This window comes from Anabas testudineus, chromosome 7 (genome assembly GCF_900324465.2).
Source record: "Anabas testudineus chromosome 7, fAnaTes1.2, whole genome shotgun sequence".
NCBI classification, from domain to species: Eukaryota; Metazoa; Chordata; class Actinopteri; order Anabantiformes; family Anabantidae; genus Anabas; species Anabas testudineus.
The window spans coordinates 2166827-2189552 of record NC_046616.1 but is presented as its reverse complement, the minus strand read 5'-3'; the positions used below and the strand labels follow the sequence as shown (position 1 = coordinate 2189552).

The 22726-nt window shown below is 40.3% G+C and overlaps 2 protein-coding genes across 3 annotated transcripts; one reads left to right on the top strand and one right to left on the bottom strand.

The window, feature by feature from the left end:
* The first annotated feature begins 1267 nt into the window (after positions 1-1267).
* On the top strand, positions 1268-8765 carry tpx2 (TPX2 microtubule nucleation factor). 2 transcript variants are annotated; one of them, XM_026368851.1, is made up of 17 exons: positions 1268-1327; positions 1822-1958; positions 3055-3186; positions 3516-3633; positions 3943-4020; positions 4199-4351; positions 4915-5024; positions 5107-5255; positions 5731-5902; positions 5989-6127; positions 6320-6542; positions 6655-6750; positions 6847-7020; positions 7109-7255; positions 7341-7452; positions 8046-8212; positions 8389-8765. In XM_026368851.1, exons 2-17 carry the CDS (start codon positions 1850-1852, stop codon positions 8497-8499), a joined length of 2190 nt encoding a protein of 729 aa, XP_026224636.1. In that variant the 5' UTR covers positions 1268-1327; positions 1822-1849; the 3' UTR covers positions 8500-8765. The 2 variants fall into 2 exon arrangements, with proteins under 2 accessions (XP_026224636.1, XP_026224635.1); XM_026368850.1 differs by having other exon boundaries at positions 8028-8212.
* A 395-nt stretch (positions 8766-9160) lies between these two features.
* plod1a (procollagen-lysine, 2-oxoglutarate 5-dioxygenase 1a) lies at positions 9161-22436 on the bottom strand. Its single transcript, XM_026368852.1, has 19 exons — positions 22217-22436; positions 20056-20147; positions 19785-19918; positions 18442-18605; positions 17785-17897; positions 17053-17116; positions 15943-16040; positions 15110-15211; positions 14883-15014; positions 14301-14422; positions 13982-14086; positions 13731-13856; positions 13209-13350; positions 12948-13061; positions 12359-12424; positions 12114-12218; positions 11865-12011; positions 11643-11768; positions 9161-10254 (listed from the first exon to the last, which is right to left on the bottom strand). Exons 1-19 carry the CDS (start codon positions 22308-22310, stop codon positions 10099-10101), a joined length of 2202 nt encoding a protein of 733 aa, XP_026224637.1. The 5' UTR covers positions 22311-22436; the 3' UTR covers positions 9161-10098.
* Positions 22437-22726: the final 290 nt, after the last annotated feature.

Below are 22726 nucleotides of genomic sequence, written 5' to 3'. Positions count from 1 at the left end.
GTCTTACTTCCTGTTATTAAACACGCCTGCCTTAAAAAACTCCATGACCACTGTAACACAATCCAAGCTGAGAAAGGCATTTTTCCCAGGAATAATGGTGGAAGCACCTCCCTAGTGCTGGGTGTGCAGCTTCCTGTGACGTTGCCAATGCTTGCCTCTAACAGCGTCCAAAACCAAGACCACAGACTGACTGTATCACACAGTCATGAGACCAATAACAATTTTCTCATCTCATACTTGGACAGAAAGTCAACAGGCAAAATGATTAGAGCTACTCTGCACAGTTTTTATATTTTGCACTTTTGCACAACATTTTTATAAGTTGAATTAGTTTGATGTAAATGTGTACAAAGAGACATGACATGATGCATGTTCATGCATGGTTTCACACTTTTCTTAAATTGCTCTTCAAGACAGCACAGCAATGCACCAATACAAGTAGGCTGGAAACTTGCCTTGGAAATATCTGGAAGTTGAGTCATGGCTGGACCTCCTTCGTCTTAGTTTGAAACATTTCACTACTCATCCAAGTAGCTTCTTCAGTCTGAGGATAGTTGGTTAGAGACCACAAATCTATCTTCAAACTAATGTTGCTGCTTTATGAGGACTGACGTACCTCTAAAATGTACATTTTTAGTGACTGATAAAACAGCCTAATAAAGTGACCTCTGGCAAAGTCTTTTTTATCCTTACTTACTTTTTACTCCACTACATTTATTTGGCATTTTTAGTTACTGGTTACTATGGAAGTGCAGATTGTTCAATTTTTTCAAATTAGAATTAACTAATAAATTATGATGTGTTATTATGAATTCACCACCTGTCAGTACCTAAAGCAGCAACACTAGCTGCAAACTGTTACTTGTGGTAACAAAAAAGTAATAACAAAACCAACAAAAACAAACAACAAATTGATCATATTTGATATTAATGTTATTTATGTCATCACAAAATGTGTCAAGATAAAAAACTAAAATGTGGAGTTAAAATCATCAAACTATAATACATTTACAACCTAAATATGCATTAGATTGTGCAGGTGTATCTCATAAAGTGGCCAGTCAGTGTGTATATACATGAAAACAAATATAATAATAATAAATATTAGACAATTAGACAATATCATTTCCCGTTTTTATTTTGAAACGTGTGGAGATCATGTGACCAGCTTACCGGAAGTTGACTTGTATTAGCCAATGAGCGGCGCACTGAGGAACATGACGCTCGCCATTGGCTGGTTCAAAAAGTTGGCGATTTAAACGCTAACGTTCGACTCCGCGCGGCGTCAACAGTTGTGTCGGTGTCGCTCTGGGAACAAACAGCCTCGGTGAGAACTGATCTGAACTCTAACAACGATTCATTTACATTAATCTGGTTGTTTTTTAGGGCGTATGAAGCGATACAGCCATATAAACGCAGCAGCATTTAATGCGTTCATTCGAATTAGCTGATAACTTGGTTTGTGTTTAACGTTAGCTAAGCTAGCCAGTTGTTGTCCTCGGTAACTCGAACATATCTAAACCTTTGAAGAAAATAAGACTTATAAACACTGTTTAACAGCCTTAAATGTTTTACCACTGAACTTCATATTTTTTTCCACATTGAATTTGCATGCTATTTGTGAATATTATTCCAATTTTGTTCGCCTGTTAACGTTAACTATGTAACAACAGAGTTAGCTAGCTTGCTACATCCACTACTTTTCCAACAATAGTATAACGCTAACGTCAGCTAGCGTCATTTAAAATGAGGTACATTTCCATCCTGATCCTAAATGTATACAGACGTATTTATATACTCATGTCATCGTTTCTTGTTTAGGGTCAGTTTTGTAACATAGCTTGAGAATATGGCCGAAACAGACGGTGATGCTTCGGAACTCTACGAGTTTGATGCCCCGTCCCACGTCGTCGATCTCCAAGAGCTGGAGAATTCTGAAAACGACGATAAATGGTTTGGTAAGTTTGCAAGGAGCAGTTTGACTAGTAATGTGTTGACTTAGAGATAGTTTAAACTAAAGTGCACTCTTGCATGTCATGTGCTTCGCCCTCTGCTTTCTAAAACAACTTGAAGCTGACAGTATTTTTTTATTGTGATTAATCCTGATTAGTTTTACTGAGAGGATCGATTCGTCTCCTTCTCTATATTGTGCAGCAAGTCGAGCGTTAAACCTGACATAAGTTGGTTCAGGAGGTCAGAAACAAACACACTGGTTCCCCAGAAAACACTTTAAACATGTATAGTTTAAAGAGATTGATTTGCAGGAACTACACACAGGAAATGAGTGATGTTGTGCTGATGTGCCCTAATGCACAGCCTGGGGGCACTGTTGAAATCAAATGGGTTTTCACCAAAAAGGAATTTATCTTGGTGTGGTGATCCAAGACTAGTTGCAAAATACAAAAGTAGGGGGAGGGGGTTCTAAGTCTCTGTCCTCATAAACCTGTGAAGACTTTACATTTGTGACATAAGTGGTTAAAAAGTGTTTTGGAAAAAGAGAAGAAAAATTGGACTTTATATTTTCCCAGCTGCATCAGTTCCCTTCGGTTTCTGTGGCGCTCTAACAGTGTCAGGAAGATTCGGACATTCTTTGCATTCCAAGCATGAATAATATGCTCCCGTTGAAACGGTCCTTCTGACATGAAGCACACATTTATTGTTTGTAGAGTCTGTCACTTTGAAGCTTTTTTTTTTTGTTGTTCGTTTTCACTTGGTTCAACCCAAAATGACCTCTTTGTATTGCTAATTTTGCACCGATGCAATGTGGCTTTAATTAAAATTTTATTTAAAGAAACGCATAATTGTTGCATTCAAGTGTAATACACTAATCATGGACACAAGCTAGTGATAAACTAATGTCAGGTTATTCAAATGTTGTGTATCTTTACATGCTCAATTTACTGCAGACATGGTCCACAGTCTAAAATACTATAAAGTATTACATACTGTAGCTTCTCTGTACAGTTAACAGTAGGTTGGTTAAATTGTCCATTTGTATCAAAGATTCTGTGAAAGGAGTTGACACCTGCTTGATTTACTCTGTTCCATGTGCAGAACATCAGGCTGGGGCAGCAAATGCTCACCTTACTACACCTTCAAGGTCTGACTGGCCCTTTACCAGAAGTGATAATCCTAACCTACCCAGAGCCATTGTAACTCCGCAAGTCAAGACAGATGTGGATGCTGGTTAGTTTTCTTTTTATTGTCACTAATTAGGAAAGTATTTGCAGTTCAGAAGTACTTGGTTCAATAATAAAGTGTGTCTGGTGGCTCTAGAAAGTATTCAGAAGTAAATGATCGATGTAGCCAAAGTCATTGCAACCTTTTCAGTGTAGATTTAAGAGCTAAAATGTTTTATCCACTTTAAAATTGGCTCAACAGAAAATCTAGATACTTTCTGCAGACTCTGTAATTTAACTGTTTCTGAAACGGCTCACTCCTAGTTTAGTTTCTCTAACTTTTGACTTTTCACAACTTGTTTAATCTGAATCAATGTGGCCTGAATAATATTTCAGGTAATAAAAAAGCCCCCTCTCCACCTCCAAACATCGTCACATCCTGGGGGGCTGAAACCCAGGCTAATTCCAGACCAAGGAGGCGGACGGCTAATCAGCCTCCTGCCCAACCACGCAGGTACAGCCTTCCACTGTTACTTCTCCTGTACTGAAAACGGCACCAGTTTACACATGTGCAGTTACCTCGTTGCAGCACTTACAGCGATGTCATCTTAAGCTCATGGCTACTAAGACTGTAGATTTTTAATAGAAAAGTGAGTGATTGGAGTTTAGAAGAGGTTCTGTTCTATGCAGCATCATATGTCTTGGTGATTTGAACTGTATTTGACGTTACAAATCTCAAGTTCAGATTCATACTATGCCGTACAATCTTAATTCTCCTAAATTCCAAGTGTTTTTTGTTTGTTTTTTTCCTTGTTTGTCTAAGGGTTTCAAAACGTAAAGAAGCAACCGTTAGTGTGGCTGCACCACAATCTGCTGCTCCTCCATCAAAGAAACACAAAAAGTAAGTGGTTGCCTTGTTGTTTCTCCTTTTTACATCCGTTAGACTGAAAAGGTCCAGTACCAACACAGACTGGTTCTTAGTGCAGATTATTCACGTGAGAAAAAAAAAAAACACTTCATTACCCTGATTCTTGTTTTTTTTCTCTTCTCAAGTTTTTAACTGTAGTTCTTTGTTCTAGGAGCCCTGTTGTCAGGCCTGCACGGAAATCCAGCAGTACCCTCCGCAAAAGTGGGCCGCAAAATTCCAGGACTGGCCTCCGTAGGAGTGGACAGCTGAACTCCAGAACTACACCCCAAACCAAGGCCGCAGCTTCCACTAGTGCACACACAGAGTGAGTCTACAACCACTAAACCCAAAGATCTGACCTAACATGTCGACATGTAAAGATGTTTTAAAAAAGCTACAGTCAAGGATGGCACCATGAAGCAGTAGTTCTGTAAACAATCGGGTAATGTGGACGTATTCCAGGGTCTTTTCACACCTCCTGTATTTAGTTCAGTTGTTCTGATTTGTTTGCGGTATGACTGCAGCAATCATACTCCATTGCTGACAACAAGAACTACATTGTTTTTAGTATATTTGCCAAAACAATTTCTACTACGTTGCAGGTATATTGTGGTGTTGCAAAGCAATTTTTTTACTCAGGAATATTCACCCAAATAGAACAGGTTCTGTTTTTCCTGGCATCAGTGGCCAGTGTGTGGTCATTATCTACCAGCCGACTTCACATGTTGTAATAAGTCCTGTTTTGATGCAGTCATTAAATGATGAGGTTTTGAATGTGGAAATCAAGTTATTAAGTTTTTACGAGTGAATTATGCAGCTCATTTTCTGATCTAATTTAGACAACACATGAAATCTAGTTAAGTGTATTTCTAAAAACTTTCCGAACAGGCCATGTAGCTCTGAAGAACAAGAACTGGAGCGCATCAGAAACCTCCAGAAGGAAGTGGCTCTGCATCGCAAGAAGAACGAGGCCAGCTACAAAGCCGCTCTTGCTGGCAGTGAGTAGTTATTACCATTTTATTTACGTGCTGCAACAGTCAGGATATGTACTTAACCTTTGAACTTGATGTCTTATTTCAGATCCACCACCAAAGAAGACGGTTCTGTCCACAACTGTGCCTAAAGAATTCCATTTTAACACAGACACTCGCATTAAGATGACCACGTCCTCCAGCACATCACATAAGGAGGTGGACTTCATCTCTCAGCTTCGCAAACCCTCCTCCCCAGTAAGTACTGTGCACTTTATTTTAACACCTTAAAGATTCTCTGCTGTGGACAAAACTGTGAAAACCTACACGTCAGCGTTTCTTTGGTGGTTTAGGAGTCCTGATTACGTGTTCTGTGTGCAAACTGTTTCTTCAGCATGAATAGGATCAGGGTGGTTTTAGCAAATACTCATAACATACAAGTATAAGAACCCAGTGTTGTGTTCAGAAGTTGTTTTGCCAGCTGAATTAAGTGCTAAGAGCGTCACTGCTGAAGTGAATTGTATTGTCTCTTTTCATGCCACCTTCTGTTTCCATCAAATATTGATGGTCTGATCATTTTGGGACCAGACTCAGTTTGTGAACTTTCTTTGCAGTAACTGCATTGTTCTGTGTACAACGACGCAGATAAAAGTGCAGCAATACAACTTACAAAATGAGTCGACGCATATGAAACCTACACCCAATTTTTACAGTTGCTTTTTACATCCTTTAGGCAAAGGTTGTTAAAGGTGCTACAGTTCCCAAACCCTTTAACCTGTCGACTGGCAACAAAAGAAAGGCAGAGGAGTCGGAGCCTTATGTGCCCATGGCTCAGAGGATTGAGCAGTTCCAGAAACGCACGCCTGAACGCTACCACCTGCGCAGTCGCCAGATTCAAGAGAGAGGTGTGCAGCAGATTCTTTTCCCCAGTTCAGTATCTGATTTTCTATAACGCAGTCAACACAGCTAAATGGGTATAATTGTTTGTCAGGTCCGTCACCAGTGAAGTGCGACCACCTGAAACTCACACAGCCTCATACTCCAAAGCTGATGACCCGCCAGAGGCACCGGCCACCGGCTGTGAAGAGCAGTGCAGAACTGGAGGCTGAAGAGGTGGAGAAACTTCAAAAGTAAGTTACTTTACCCCTTGCTTTTCTGAGTCATGAGGTTTTTGTGTCAACAGGCTGGTCTGATGTCTGCAAATATCTGAAAGTTGTTGTAAAACTGTCTACTGCTGTTTCCCAGTAGTCAGCCTTAGTGCATCTGTCCTGTTGGAGCATCACATCTATTTCTGTGTGATATTGATTAATGTTTTATCACAGGTTTAAATTCAAGGCCCTGGAGCTGAACAAGAAGATACTGGAAAGTGCAGAAGAGTTGAAGAAGCCAACAGTGAAGGAGCCCACGGTACCCGAAGGCTTTGAGTTACAGATCGAAAAAAGGCTCCAGGAGAGACAAGTCACCAAGAAGTCCCAGGAAGAAGAAGAAAAGCCACACACATTTAAGCCCCAAGCTCTGCCCAAAAAGATCCTGGAAGGAGTGGTGGTGAGTTCAGATCGCTGCTGTTAACATTCAGTCACACAGGTTTACAGTTGACTCGGTTTTACTGTCAAAGCCAAGTTCCTGATTATTTTCATTATTTTCCTCTTGTCAACAGGGATTACCCGAGAAGAAGGTTCTGCTGCCAACTGTGCCTGAGTCTCCAGCTTTTGCCCTGAAGAAGAGGATTCGAATGGATCGCAAGGTTGAGGAAGTAAGGCTGCCTTTGGCTCTCCATTACCCACTCCACAAGCTCTCCACTGCAGCCATGTCCAAGTAAATAAACCTGTACCTGTCTTTTTTTGATTAGGAAAAGAAACCTGCACCGTTTAAAGTCCCCCCAGTGCCTCACTACGGCCTCCCCTTCCAGCCCCGGCTACCGGAGCACCACAATGTGGAGGTGTGTCCTTTCTCCTTTGAAGAGAGGGAACGAGAGAGGAGGGCGTTAAAGGAGAAGAAGCTGGAGGAGATACGTAATGAAGAGGTGGAGCCACACTTCCCATAACCCGTGTTTAAAACCCTCAGTATAAAGACACAACTTGAATCACTCTGTTTCCTCTGAATTCTTCCAGGTGCCACAGTTCAAGGCCCAGCCTCTGCCCGACTTTGACACCGTGGTCCTCCCCGAGAAGAAAAAGCTGGAGCCCACAAAGCCTGAACCCTTTAGGCTGCTCATAGACCAACGAGGAGCTGTGAAGAACAGTCGCTGGGAACAGATGGTACGACAGGATCTGCTGCTAAACACACGACAGCAGTGTATTGTATGTCATCAACAGTGTAATGACCTCTGGGTTTGATTTGTAGATGAAAGAAGAACAGAAACAACAAGAGGAAGCATCAGTATTCAAAGCCAGGCCCAACACAGTCACTCATAAAGAGCCTTTCCAGCCTAAGAAGGAGGCCCGACCTGCAGTGGGTAAGATACTAATGTGTAGAGCTGCACCACAAATCGCCTGATAGTCCACCTAGTGTTGATCCTGTGTATCCTGGGACGGACGTTTGAAAACGGTTCAACACGTCTAAATCTCATTAAAATCCGCTTTTCCTCCTCGGCCAATTCGGCTTCCACTTCTGACGGGATCTAAATGATAGTGATTGGTTCACACTGTCGGGAGATATTTTGAGCTTTGTGTTTGGTGCAGGCCTCCAAAGTCGTCTCTCACTCTAAAAGTACTAGTGACAAACAAATCCGAGTGTCTGAACGTCTGGAAAATCGCATTAACCAGATCTTTACATGCGTTTACAGTCTGAAAATCACTGGGTTAATAGGTGTTTTAACAGTGGAAACACTGAATGTATTGTGTTGTTTCAACGATTTGGTAATGAAATGAGAGTTTGTGTGAACTGTTTGTCTGACGTTACACACAGCGGTTCATTCAAACCTCCTGAAGAATGCTTCGTCTTCATCTGCTGTGAGGCTGAAGCATTCTTCGTCTGTTACTCACTGTGTTCCCATGTCCTTCTACCTTCTGTCGTGGAACCCATGAGAAGGTATTAACTCTTCCACAGCTGTGGAGGCCTTTGAGCTGTCAACAGAGCGGCGGGCTAAGGAGCGGCAGGAGTACGAGCGGCTTGCCAGCGAGAAGGAGGCTCTCAGGGCGCTGATGGAGGAGCAGCAGAGGCAGGAGGAGGAGAAGAGGGAAAAGGAAGAAATCGCCAGGCTGCGACAAGAACAGGTGATGTAATGACGTACAGAGAAAACACCCTGACTGTACTGACGAGTTGCTTTAGTCCACAACTGTGGTTTCAAAAGGATTTGAGGCTGCTTGTTACTTAGACGTATTAAGCCTTACTAGTTTCAGATGTGGTAAACGTCACCTGTCTCTCTGATGGTTTTCTTCCCCTCCTGCAGGTCCACAAGGCTCAGCCCATCAGACACTACAAACCTGTAGCGTTGAAGAAGAGTGAAGTCCCCCTCACTGTCCCCCAGTCACCAAACTTCTCCGATCGCTTCCGCTTGTGATCAGCCTGTCGTTCCTCTCTGTAGTAATCTGCATTTTTAACTACTACACGTTTTGTCATCATTTTTACGGCAGACGCCCCTGAACTTTTTTCATTTTTTTCTTTTTTTAGACTGTTAGTCAGAAAACTGGCTCAAATGTTGTAAATAGAAATTTATTTGAAACAACAAACTGTTTTTGTCTTTTGTGTTGACCTTTAGCTTTTAACTATGTGTCATATATATATATATATTTTCTCTCTCCTCTTTAACAGCTGTTTCAAATAAACGTTATCAAAAAAGACCAACGATGATGGACTTTTTTTCTTTAAGACTTTTTTTATTTCTAAAATTGCTGTCAATAAAGCTCTTCACTTCCTGTACAGATATTTCACATTAAAAATCACCAGTCTGCCCCATCAAATCCATTGAGCACTTTTATTGTGAAAAAACAAAATAAAGACTTGACCTTCAACGAATATGGAAGTGACTACAAATAACTAAAAAAAAAAAAGAAAATTTGGTAAATAATTTTCAGCAAAGTAGTTACAGAAATCTGTGGCAGAATTTTATGCTTTTACTTTTGCGAATTTAAGCTGTATTACAAGCTGAACCACTCTTATTAAAATAATTATCACTAATTAAACATCTAAACTGCTGTAAAAACAAATACTGTGAACTTATTAGTGATTTATTATTTTATTTTAGTTAAATACAATTCATTGAAGACAGGAGAAAACCACAAAAGCTAATAGCTTCAGTTTTGTTTTTATTTGTGAGAGAACATCTGTGAGTACTTGTTTGTTTTGACAATATAGTAAGGATATAAAAAAGTGTTTAATATAAATATTTAATCCAAAATGATTGAAATTGCAGAAACTCAGTATGTTTTCAAATTAATTTAGCTTCAGTACTGATTTTATTAGTTAGGTATGAGATTGAAATATTTCTGGCTCTTATTTGCTTCCATATAGGAAATAATCAACTCTGCTAAACAGACTAATCAGTGCAGACACATCCTTTGGGTTCTCATGTTTTTATTTGACTTGTGTTCAAAACACAGCAACAGCAAGAAAGGACAACTGTTGTTACTTCCATGAACTCGTCTATTTGACATCAGTGAGTGCAGGAGATAAATTCAGCTCTGATTCCAATATGAAATCTCACGAAAACAAAAACAGTACTAAATTCCAAAAGCAAATAAAATCAGGGCAGGTGTGTGTGTTAGAAAATACAAAAAAATAAATAAGCTTAACAGGAGTGTCTCAAGAATCAGAAAAGTACTGCTTTGGATACAGGAAGGCACAGTTACTGTGATTTACTAAAAAGATCTAAACTGAACTCCTGGAGATTTCCTGAGAGAACTCTGGACTTATGATCCAGACCAAACAGGAGCCTTCAGACTGATTCAAAGCTGCACAACAGCAGTAGCTTCCTTACTGAAAGATTGTAAAGTCGTCAGGAAATGTCCATCCCTCCACAGCTGTTTGGAGGAAATATTCAATTCTGCGTCACGTCTCCAAATCAGAAAATAAGCAGAAGCCTTGATGCTGAAGGTTGAGGTTGTTGTGTGAGTCCTGTTTGGTTTGAACCAGCAGCTGAGTTGTGCCGTTGTTGGGGAGTTCAAGGATCCACAAAGGACACGGCGATGTACCGGACGCCCTCAGTGACCCGCAGACCTTCGTGGTAGTGGGTGAGGCGACCCGGGTGCATGAGTGCCCAGCCTTTACGAGGAGACGTAATGGAGCAGTCATAACGGAGGAACCTGCATCCACCACCCTGCAGCCACACAACACAAATAATATCATGTGAAACCTAAGCCACGTGTAAATCATTCCGTTTTTAAACACTACTGTGTTTTTAATTAACTTAACTATATATTTCACATTAAAATCAGCCCTTGTAACACACCGTGTGTGCTTTTATTGTGAAAATCCAGCATAAAGCTTAGTAATATGGTAATCAACTATTTGATATATTTTATAAATCCTCAGGGACATTCTTGTGAACAGGCTGCTACATGCAAGACTTCAGTGTCTTGTCCAGAGATGCTCTGACATGTGGCCAAAAGGAACCAAACCACTGCTTCACCCCTGCAATTCCTGGACAACTGCTCGACCCACTAGGCCACACAGAATGAAGGCATGGACGGGGGTCAAACCCATAATGTTTGGTTTACAAGACCAACGCCTCACCACACGGCCACTATGGCTATAACAAGCAGGGAGAGTTATCATTGAACAAAAATGATATGTTTAACCTCCAAAATATAAATATTCAATTATATTATTTAGACCTAATCCTCAGAAATCGCTATAGTACATATTATACATAATATATAGTCACTACAGTTTTACAGACAATAACAATTGTGTTTAACGGTTGTAGCATAAACCAATAATATTGTGACTGTTTATTATAATTATATACAATTTATTGAAGATGCAGGGACAAAAGAAACACAAAGATTTCCAGCTTCAGCTTCTTTATCATGCAAACGAGAGAAGTTAAAAAAAGTAAAAGATGTACAGGATGTCAGTGCATGCAACATAAACAAGATGCCATTCAGTCTTTTAATGGTTTCAGTATGATGCACTGTGTTGTTTGAGGTGTTCATGTGAATATCAATGTGTTCTGTATGTATGGGTTTCAATCAATGGATAACATGTACATGTTCTTCTTTGAACTTCAGCTAAGCCATATTTTTAAGGATGTTTGGTATGAAAGGCATTCCACAGTGTGAATGCTCACTGTACTTCCCAGCTCGGATGATGTTATCTTTTCACACATGGCATCCTAAAAATATGTCTGAGCCGAAGCTGCCCTAAGAACGAACTGTCAAGAATTCCTTGTGAACATTGTGCAGGTCTAATTTGCAGCTTCCACAGGTGCTTATTTAAAGTGATTTATGTATTAAATCTTACTTTACTTACTTTTTCCACCAGCACTCGTGTGTTATTAGCTTAGGCACACTATGGCTGTCTGTACTTGAGACTTAGATGATTTTCTTGCCACTGTATGAAGGTTTGTTCCCACTGACACATAAATGCCCTTCTACTAGTTGTAGTGTAAAACACATTTTGAGTTTAGCAGCTGTTCCTTTAGGATGTAATAACTGTATGAGACACGTTAGAAGTGTCTGATTTCTGAACTCCAAACACACTCACCTGGAAATCAAGGCCCACTTGATTGAGTGCGATGTTTATTGTGAATGTGGAGGCGTCATGGTGTGGCCTCAGAGCCGGCTGCTCGTCTGGTTTATATCGAACTACAAAGGCCAAGTCGAACTGAGCCTGCAAACACAGACAGGAAGTAGAAACTGCTCACCTGGCCACAGACACAGACACTGTGTTACACATGTGCACAGTTCCCGTGATGCTTTTTGTTACCCTGGTGTAATATCCTGGAAACATTTTCTCTGTAACTGGTGCGATGTACTCCAGTAGGAATTTCTGCCATTCCTTTTCATAGTTGACTTGATTCATGTGGATATCGATGGTGGGCACGTTCTCATAGCCACCCTGGATTCTGGTATCCTGAATAAAAAAGAAAGAAAATGAATCAGTTTAGAAACAACCTCAAGTCAGTAAACGTGATGATTGGAGCCGCTCAGGTGCAAACTAACATATGAAACCTACCTTGTTGCCGCCTCCTGACCACTGGCCAAAGTTTTCCATTTCTTCAACAAGGTGGTTACAAGCGACATCAGTGAAGATTGGGAACCAGTACACATCGGGACAAGGCTGGTGGACAGAGGACACAGCACAGCTTCACCACAACTTTTAAAATCCTTCCAAAGACTTTTTAACGTGTGATCACAGAAGCACAGACGAGTTTAAATGTTTCCGTCACCGTCAGAAGATCAACTTGTGTTGGAACTCACCGTTTCAATCAGCTTGTCTTTCATGATGCGAGTGTAGTTCTCATGGATGTAGCGCTCCTCCCAGTCCTGAAAGAAACAGACACACTGCTCAGTGAAACTACAGCACAGTTACCATCTTTAGTTGTACTGTGTACTACTACTGCTACTTGTAGTACAACCAGCTTTACCACACAATCTATAGCTACGAGCTGCCACAGGCTGCACGGCACATTAAACAGTAATTCATGCTACCATCTGTATGAAACGCAGTTGAACATTTCTGTATTGTAAAACTTTTTTTGATCATGAACTGTAAGATTAAAATTTAAACAAAATAACGACTTGACATATTTTACATGTAATAAATCTGGAGAGTTTCATTTGTTGCATTAATTTAAACGGGTGCATTTATTTACCTTTAAAATAATGCATGAGCTACTTTAAGTTATACAGGCCTGCAAATGTGGCTTCGTTATCTCATTATAATATTAAAAATGATTGTTATTTAAAATAATATTCCTAATATTGAACTTTAACATGGATTTAAACATATTTCAGAGAGAATCCCCGACTGCTACGACACAACAGCCGCCAATATTAAGAGTCTCACCACTGGGTTTTCAAAGATCTGCCACAGATCATTATGAAGATGGTTGGTCTGATAGTTTTCTGTCGATAGGATCCGACCGAAGCTCTGCATGTTGGTTACGTACATGAAGATTCCCTGATGGAGAGAATGAGAGATTCACACAGTTCAACATTTGTATGAACCAGAAACTATTGACTGTAGTTGTGTTTTTTTACACAGTACAATACAAGCATGCAGTAAGAAATACTACAAGCATTCATCCGCCTGTCTTCTCCTACTGACCTTGCTGCGCACGTTGTGGCAGAAAGCCATGTCAGGGTCTAAGTTGTTTGAGTTAAACAGCTCGAAGTCGGAGAGCTCTGATCGAAGGAGGCTGGCCTTCACCAGGTACACGCTGGAGACGTACGGGATGTTCCACACGCCCCTGAAACACAGGACAGACTCGTGATTCACAGGACAACACAGACAGACTGAGGTAAATGATAAATGATCTGGTTCTGAAGAAAGGTGTTATTGTCTTGCACTGCATTATACTCAGGAACACCACCTCCATGTTTAAATGGTTTCTGGGTTCTGTAGTACTGCATATATTTTCTGTCATCCATGAAAAGCACATTATGTGATATGATCTGATGGTTTTCCTTGACATGAAGACGACTGAAAGCGTCAAATCTCTTTTGTAACTCCTGGTGATGGAGTTAAAAGAAGCTTTGTCTGCTGTCACTTTACTGTCACATTAAAATCTAAAGTTTTTTGGCTGAACACTGCTTTTAAACATTTAGACGTAATGATTTAGAAACGTACTCTCTGCGTCCTTGAACAATGTCCACGTAGTCCTCAGACCGGGCATAGTAGCCGTCTGCACTGAGCGCTCCCCAGAAGTTGCTCCACAGTCGACCAGCTCGAGTTATCATAGGTGCTATGACAGGACTGAGGAACAGTTACAGAAGTGTTATTATATCTCCTCGTGTAGCAAAATACCAGGAAAATAAAATGAGAGATGTTCTACATAACTGCAGGATTCATTATTATTCAGTGATTATAAAGAAACTTACAGGTTTTGTTCAATGAGAATTTTAAGCGTGTTCTCATTTTTTAAAACCACTTCAATGTCCAAGCTGAAGAAATAGTCACAGTCCTCGTCCTTTCGGCACATATCACTGAAAGAAGAGAGAGACGTATTCATGCACCAACACCACTACAGATCGATTGTTGTATCGATGTTGCTGTGATTCAAAGGGAACATTGATAATATACAGGCTGGATCGGCACTGTGGATAAAACCCTGAGTGAAAAGTGTGAAGTTTTTTAATACTCATGACAGGAAGGAGAAAGGAAAACAGCCACCACAGATTTACTGTAGATGAAACTCACAAGCCCAGGTTGCGGGGGGCAGCTCCATCCATCTCCTCTTCAGGCCCGATGAACTTCACATCCTGATAAAGGTTTCCGTGATCCTGCAGGAAAGAGCTGACCTGACGCTCGTGATGGGCTTCCTGCAGTGCAGAGGAAACAGAGCAGACAGCGTTACTACAGATCAGCATGTAATATGATTCAAGGTAATGTACAACGTAAAAATCCAGGATTTGATTTAGTTTGATGTGTTTATGTGTTTAGAGACAACAGCTGATTTGCACCTCAACACATCCTCAACACAACTAAAACTGATAATAAATTCCAATAATGACAATTTAACCAGATAAACTCTTAAACACAAGTACTGTTACTTTAAACTATTATGGTGCATGTTTGTGCAACCAGTAGCTTTTTCTCTCCGACACTTCTTTTTGTGTGAAACAGCAAAAGGCTCTTATTTTGAAGAATGTATAATTCTCCTTATATTCACATTTTTACTTTAGTGTCCTGTAAACGTACTCCTGCCTTTTCTTTTTTTATACTTATGCTTGATTAGAAAGTTTTTTTAGCAACAAAAACAATTGTCTGCATGAGTTTTACCTTGTTATAGATGAACAGCTTGAGCCTGTTCTTGGGGTACTGGAGCTTCAGCAGACGTTCAAAAAACACAGTGACGAACGGGGTGGGCTGCTGAATAAAGATGCCGATCACCACCAGTGGGTATTCACTCTCCTGTTGGAAAGAATGAGCATCATGTGAGTTCCAGGAGAAATGAGTTATTATTGTTATCTGGGGTAAAGATATTGTAAAGCTTGGAGAAAACAGACCTTAATAGCTGTGAGTGAACGAAGGTCCTCGTGACACACTGTGCATCCAGTCTCGAATGTCCAGGTGTTAGGGATGTAGTTGCCCAGGTAGTTGATCTGGAGCTGCAAACAAACGTGTGACAAGGATTAACTGATTCTGAATTAATCAACTTCAACTTGATTCTGCACTTTAGCAGTGAAAGTTTAAGTTTTCAACCCTGTTAATAAGATACTGAACAAGAGATTTAACACATGCTTCAGCCTGAATGTATTAGTGGAGCTGGACACGGCTGAAGACAGCGAAGTGAATCATACAGAAAGAATACTTTAAAACCATCACAGGCTAAAAGCTGCTCTCTAAATTCTGTTTATTTTAAACTTACTCTATCTCCTTCCTTCAAGGGGAGTTTCTTCAAGATGCAGCCATGTTTATAAGAGACTTAAACCCTATACACCTGCTAATTTCCCTGAGTCCTCTGCTACATGCTGCACAGTCACTCTGTTCTTTTGGACTTGGTGCAGCCTACCTGATATCTGTTGCTTACCTGTTTTCAAATGTTCTGCCTGGTATTTTGGGACTTTGGACTGAGCTTTTGCCTGAGTTTGGTTGCCTACCCTGTTGTTTTCTGACTGATCTCCTGTTATCCTTGTCTGGTTTTGGTTACCTTCGACTAAAAAGTAAGAATGGTTATTTTCTCCTCTGTCTGGAGTTGTGACAGCTTCTCTGTCGACTTTCCATTTGCCTGTTTCTCCTGCCTCTTTGTGTTTGTCCCCATCACCTGAATCGTCCTGCATGTCACCTGTATGTCTGTATACAGCATGTGATGGGTCTGTATGGTTTCAGAAATCAGTACCTTTGTTGGTCCGTTCCCATGGATGACGACAGACAGAGTGTCGTACAGTACGTTTCTGGCTCGTACCCGACCATCCTCGAATTTCAGTACCACCTCATCTGGAAACACATGCACAGAGTTCAACCTTCACATCACCTCTATACAGCACTTCTTATAGAAATCCATTCATGTCCCTGGATTCTTGATGTTTTCGTAGAGCTCTGGGCTTTTGTCTCACAAATTCCTTCTTTAACCTCTCAAATGGAAAAAATGTGGCAGTGGCTGCTGGAAGCTGAGCTCATGTCTAAACGTGCAGGCCACAATAAATCACTGCGACTCTGCAGGTGCACAGGATTATTGATCAGACAGAAAAAACAGTCATGAACCAGAGAAAAGTTAACGACTGATTTAACTGAAGTTCGGGATATTTTCCACAGCGATAAGATGACGTGTGGTACGGAAGCAGCAGCAAAAATGACAGACTACTGTTTCTGTTGAGGACAAAATTTCAAGTGCAGGATGATAATGAATGATAATGTGCCAACTGTCTCCAGTCATTTAGACCTGGTCTGACTGCACCAGCTCCTTTCTCTCCACTGGCTTTCTGTCTGTGATATAATCGTCTTTCTCCAGCTTTACTTGTGACAAATTGGGGGTTCGTCCGGGATCAAATTATTGTTTTGTAAAGTGACTCTTAGTCTCTGTAGTAATTTGACCTGGTTTGGTTTGAGCTGCTGTTACTTTCTGTGGACGTGGGGGTCTGCTAACTACTATGAAGCACTGGCTTCTGTGGTGTGTCTTCAAAGCTGAAGACAATTTAGCCTCTTGCTTGTTAGTGCAGTGAAAGTCATTCATGGCCAGGATCACGTCTTTGGCTTTACAGAAACGTCTCCAGTGAGTAAATATGCTCCATAAGTAGCTGCCTGCACATTAGGGTTAAGTTGACATGTAAAGTATTGGGATCAGTTGAGGTTTGTGAAGGATACGTTTTCTTTTGTCAACGCACAATCAGATTTTTATTGACTGGGGGGCAGCTGCGTTCTGCATGGTCAAGAACATAACATTCCCTAAATGCAGTAACAATGATAAACCCAGAAACACTGACTGGACAAATAAATTAAAGATACTCACCTAGAGCTCCATTGAGGTTCTGGAACAATCTGCATTTGCTGTCAATAGTGATATTGATGGATTTCTGAAACATAGAGACACATTGTTGTCACTGTTACGTGTTGTAATCACATGTAAAAGCCTTACATGAAACGTAAAGTCTTAAATAACACCCAGTAGCATAAAGACTCACGTATAACACTTGTTAGAGTTAGTTAAACTCTTCTGTACTTCCTGCAGATGTTTCAAATTAAAAGTCTTCACAGTGATGGAACGTGTTCTTACTAGACTACATTTATTTGACAGCTGTAGTTAGTAGTTCACATTAATATTACAAAATCTAATAGATTATGACAGATTGTCATAGTTTAAGAGGTAAATAAAATAATTAAAATCAACACTGCCCCTAACATCTAAGTATTCCTACTGAGCGTCTGGAGGGATTTTAATGTGAAACATCTGTGAAGAAAGTGCTGAGTCTTATAGACTGAGGTTTAAAAACACTATAAAGATGCAAACTGTATGTGACAGGAAATAATTAGCACATTAAAGCGGTACAGGTAAACAAGGATGAAGTGTTGAGTTAGCATCAGCTGTAAATTGAAATGTTTTTTACTTAAATGTGATGTAAGATTCTTCTAATACATGAAATATAAATCCCTGGCTGCTTCAACTAACTTAGTTTTTCTATTATCATGAGTATTTATTGAGTACAGATTCATGTAGTGAACACCGCCGTGTATCAGCACTTACTCTTTTTGCAGGATCAATGTAAATCTTGGTGAAGAACAGCTGGTCGCTCTCGTCGTCTTCTCCCGTCCAGTCAGACACCATTTCTCTGATGTTGGGAACGTAGCCAATGAATCCTGAGGACAGAAATAAACACAGGAAGTGAAAATACATGGCAGAAGTCTTTTGAATTTCCACATTCATGTCCCTTCAAACCCTGTCATATTGCGTCCACATTCAAACACATCAAGCAGTCGTCTGTTTCTAATTGCTTTCACTAATCACTACTAGCAGGTCCGGTTTTATGGCCTCAGCCCGTCTCTGACTACAGACTACAGACCTGCTGTGTCTCTCCTATAAAAAGAAATCGCCTTCCTACAAAATAGCATGTTATTAAAGCAAGTCTGCAGAAACCAGTGGTTGGTAAACATCTGTTTTTCAGTTATTTTTTAGATTTTTCTTTAATCGTGGTTGACAGATATATCAGGTTAATACACACAAAACATTTCTATTCACACTCTTCTACCTATGTTTTGTTTCTTTGCACAAAGCTTCATGGTGTTCATCGTTCTGGGTTTTCCTTTTAATCAACTATAAGTTATCCTGTGAGACCTATCACCTCAGTCACAGAACTAATGTCATATCAGAGCCACATGTGACAGACTGGACTTCTGGACCTACCCCCTGAGCCCAGGAACCTGTTGCCCTCTTTGACGTGGGGGTGTTTGTCCTGCAGGTGTCTGTCCGGCCAGATCAGGCTCTCAGAGGAGAACACCACCTTGTGTCCGGCCTGCTGGAACTTCTTGAGCAGCTCTTTGGGGCCCGAGGCGAAAACCACATCGTAGCTGTGTCAGACAGGGAAAACAGAAAACTTCACTGCGCTGTGTCAGCAGAGTGTGAAGCCAGTGACAGGGTTCAGACAAATTAAAGGGTTGCCTTTATGAGAAGCCAGCATTCTTTATTTGGAGAGTTAAGTTGCTGGTGGTTGTGTTTACTGGCATAAAAGGAAATGCTTAAATGTTAAAAACTCTCTCTTGAATGCAGCATTTGTTTTATTTTGAGAAGTGAAATGAGAATATTTCAGTGGACAAACCAGCTGATATTTAACCCAACATCTGAGCTCACTATGCTGAATAAATAAATGAGTCCCAATCGAGGCAGATGGCCGCCCACCCTGAGTCTGCTTCTGCTAGAGGTTTCTTCCTCTAAAGGGAGGTTTTCCTTCTCTCCACTGTCGCCCAGTGCCGCTCAAGTCTGCATTTATGATTTACCAATAACCTTGTTTGCATTTTATTTTTATTTTAGAGGGTGAGTGACTACAACATGCCACTGCTCCAGGACCCTTGAAGACTGAAGGTGACCCTTTACCACCTGACCCACCTACCTTTACAAACAGACACACTTTGATAAACTCTGCTCCTGTAGGAGGCCGTCCTTCATCAGGACCAAACCTCACAGGTCTTTCCTGAACTAGCCGATGCATCACATTAACCTTTGTGTTGCTGCATGTTGCTCTTTGCACAGTCCTCTGCTGTTAATTTATATTCACTCTCACTAAATTGTCTTATTTAATTTCACTCTGATTTTATTGCTTATTTAATATTAGTTGTTGCTCTAAAGCTTTCTGTTGCCTATGTAAAACACATTTGGCTCAACTGTGAGATCTTGTTTTTCTGAGGCATGGCTCGCATTATCTTGCGAACAGCTCAGTGACACTGACTGTTTTAATAAGTCAGTGAAGTAAAGTAAATCACACCTCCGTTCTCGTTTCATTGATTGGACTCCAGGTTTTCAAACATATGACTCCAGTTGCTGTTTTCTGACCTCAGAAGCCAAATGTTTCACTTAAAGGTAACATCTAATGAGAAGAGGATCTCATTCTTAAATACTAAACTGTTCCTTTAATTGATTTTTGCCTATCAGGTAAATAAAAGCTGACCCTTCAATGCTAAATGAAATAATGAAAATCTATGGTTAAGTGAAACCTCGTTAGCTCCTTAAAGTACCAGGTCTCTACACTCTACCTGTCAATAAAAAGGATGATTCTGTCCTCATCCTTCATCTTGTCCAGAGCCGCTTTGAGGAGTCGCACTTTCTGGCCTCCGCCTGGAGCTGACATGTAGTCTCCACCTTGCCATTTCTCACCACGACCCAAAACCTTAAAACACACAAATCCTTAATCTGCAGTTTGAAAACAAAACTGAAACACAAATTGAAACTGGGCAAAGAAAAGAGAAGCTTTAAAGTCCCAGCAGCATGAGAAGGACCTTTAACTGAGAGTTTGCAGGTTCCTACCTTCACACTGTAGTTAAAGTGTTTTGCCGACTTCATGAAACGTGTGAAGCCATCAGTCTCTTTGGTTGCAACAGTCACAACTAGAAGTTTATCTGAAAACACATTCAACATTATAGATTAAGGAATTTAATGTGTGACAGCCACATTTCTCCACACGTCTGTGTGCACAGCATTTATTGTGTAACATCACATTGTGTTGTCTGATGCATCAGGTAAAAGACGGTTTACTTTTTCAGTTATTATCCTAAATCTAAAAACTATAAAGCTCGGTAACTTCTGTAACATACACAAATATAACTAATGATCCTCCTGAGCCTGTTGACTGTATTTAATTATTTGGTTGTTGTGAGTGGTTGTAACTCCATTATAAAATCTGTATGTCATATGATAATAACTTCAATATTGTGACAAAATAATTTGTTCCTTTTAACATCATGGGCTGTTTTTTCTTTCCTTCTCTCCCAGTTTTCCTTTGAAAAGCTCATGTTTCAAGGTTTTCTCCTTTTTGTCGTCCTGCTTCCGCTTTATTCTCTTCTGGTGTTCATTTCTACAAAGTTCCCAAGAGACTCTTCAGTGGAAAACACACATTTAATCATATCTGATCTGACTTTAGTTATAAAAATGTGTTAATAGGTGACTTGTGAAACTCTATACTGTAACCTAAGAAGAGTTTCAGCTCTTTTGTCAAAGCACTTTCCAGATAAAAACAAGGATAGTCGTCCAAATGAAAATGTTTTCTTCTTAAGTGAACACAGTTGTTTCTGTTTCCTCAGAATATTAAGTTTATTAAACGACCGTGTGGGATATATTAAAGTTTAAAGTTACAATCCTTAAGCTATTTGAATAAAGTACTATTAAAAACTGCAATACTGAGTTGTGTAAAACACTGAAAACGCTAAAATACTAGCAACTAAGTAGTAAAATGTTTTCTAGTTTAATGTGGTTTCCAGATGGTTTCCGGGACGCTTTCCCTCTTCTGGTTGGTGCGTGTCAGGACTGAGGGTGTCATTATTGTTCATACTGTGAAGCTCCTAAAGGCTAATTAGTGATTTTGTGGAACTGTGCTATAAAATTAATTTGGTGATGATGATATACAAAAGAAAAAAGGTTAAAACACTGAGTACGAGCTCTGTGATTTGTAGTTCTGACCTTATAAATGTGTAATATGCAATCTAACAGGCTTTTAGTTACAATTATCAGCACTTATCGACTGACTTTATCTTAAAGGATGTTAGATGCAACAGGTAAAAGCAATTAAGTACATTCACTATACTGCAGGCTGCTTGAGTACAACTTTGGAGGATATTTTTATATTTCCATTTGCAATATCATCATTTACTACATTTCAGAAACAAATATTAGAAGCATTTATCATTCTTCTCTACTTCAGTAGTTTGAAGAAACATCAACTAATTTTCCTTTTTCTTTAACTCTTTCTTACTTTTACTTTAAAACATGAGCTGTGAAGTCATTTTCTTTTCCCATGAAACAAACTTTAAGTTTACCTTTATGTATTTGAAGTTACTTTACTACTTTATTTCAACAGTCCAGGACCAGTTTGACTGTTATTCACTCTCAGTTCCATAAATACATGGTTTCTGTAAGAGATATATTTAGCTGATTATCTTTTAGAATAACTTTTCAATGCAGCAGCATCAGAACCTGCAGCCTCAGCCTGAACCAAAGCTGCATATTACTGACTGGTAACAGAATAATGATTTATAATTAGACTGCAGCAGTTTTAGCTCGGTGTAAATAATAAAGTGAGTGTGTGATCGCAGCAGCAGCTCTGACAGCGACTGACTGAGAGCTGCGTGCAGCGGGTCCACGTCAGCGGCATGGAGGTCCTCCTCCGTCCCTCAGAGCAGAGACGTAGTGAGAAAAGCTGTTACTTTTATATTAAACGTCTTTTAAATCGGAAAAAACAACAGAAAAGCTCCAAATTAACTCGAGTGTCGTATTGTGTGAACAGTAAATGACGATTCGGCTGCATCAGCAGCGAACGTAGCAGCTAAATCTCAGCTGTTCTCTCAGCTGTTCACATTAATACGCTTCAACATGGACTCTCACAGCTACATTCAAGGCTCGAGTCCTAAACTGTGCAGATTTAGATCGAGATCAACCGGATTGAACCAACAGGTCCAGACTGGAGAGGACTCACCTTCGGGGATCCGCTGCTCGTCGCAGTTGTTCACGGGGAAAAGTGAACAAATAAAAACACCTGAAAACAAAAGTAACGACGCAGAAAGTCTCATTTTTACAAAGCTAAGTTCTGATCCCGAGTCCTGGTGTGGCCGACGTGACCCGAACTGCAGGTTTTCTAGCGGGTTCCCTCTTAGAAAGCGGACTTTGCAGGACTGTGTTAAAGCACCGCCTGCTCCCCCCCCCCTCCTGTGTGTCTCTCCCCCCTCACCTCCTCTTTCCTCCCATGCAACAAACTGTTCAATCAAAAGTTAAAGTGTGATAATAACAGCATCAGGATGGATCACAGGATACAACTATGAGTTGTTATCAGCTGTTTGGTGCTTTTCTCTTTTTAATGCAGATTCTGAATCAGCCCTGGTTCTTGTGGAACAGTGGGTTCTGTGTTCACACTGAACCGCCCACTTCCAAAAGGAGGAAAAAGATGTTTGAAAAGGATGAGCCAGCTGTTCTGCTGACATGAGCACTT

Coding starts and splice junctions, on each gene's coding strand:
- tpx2 (XM_026368850.1), top strand. CDS start 1,850: ATGGCCGAAACAGACGGTGATGCTTCGGAACTCTACGAGTTTGATGCC. Junction 3,187..3,515: donor CAAGACAGATGTGGATGCTG/GTTAGTTTTCTT, acceptor ATAATATTTCAG/GTAATAAAAAAGCCCCCTCT. Junction 7,021..7,108: donor AGGAGATACGTAATGAAGAG/GTGGAGCCACAC, acceptor GAATTCTTCCAG/GTGCCACAGTTCAAGGCCCA.
- plod1a (XM_026368852.1), bottom strand. CDS start 22,310: ATGAGACTTTCTGCGTCGTTACTTTTGTTTTCAGGTGTTTTTATTTGT. Junction 13,351..13,730: donor ATTGTTCAAGGACGCAGAGA/GTACGTTTCTAA, acceptor CCTGTGTTTCAG/GGGCGTGTGGAACATCCCGT. Junction 13,062..13,208: donor GCCACAACGTGCGCAGCAAG/GTCAGTAGGAGA, acceptor TCTCTCCATCAG/GGAATCTTCATGTACGTAAC.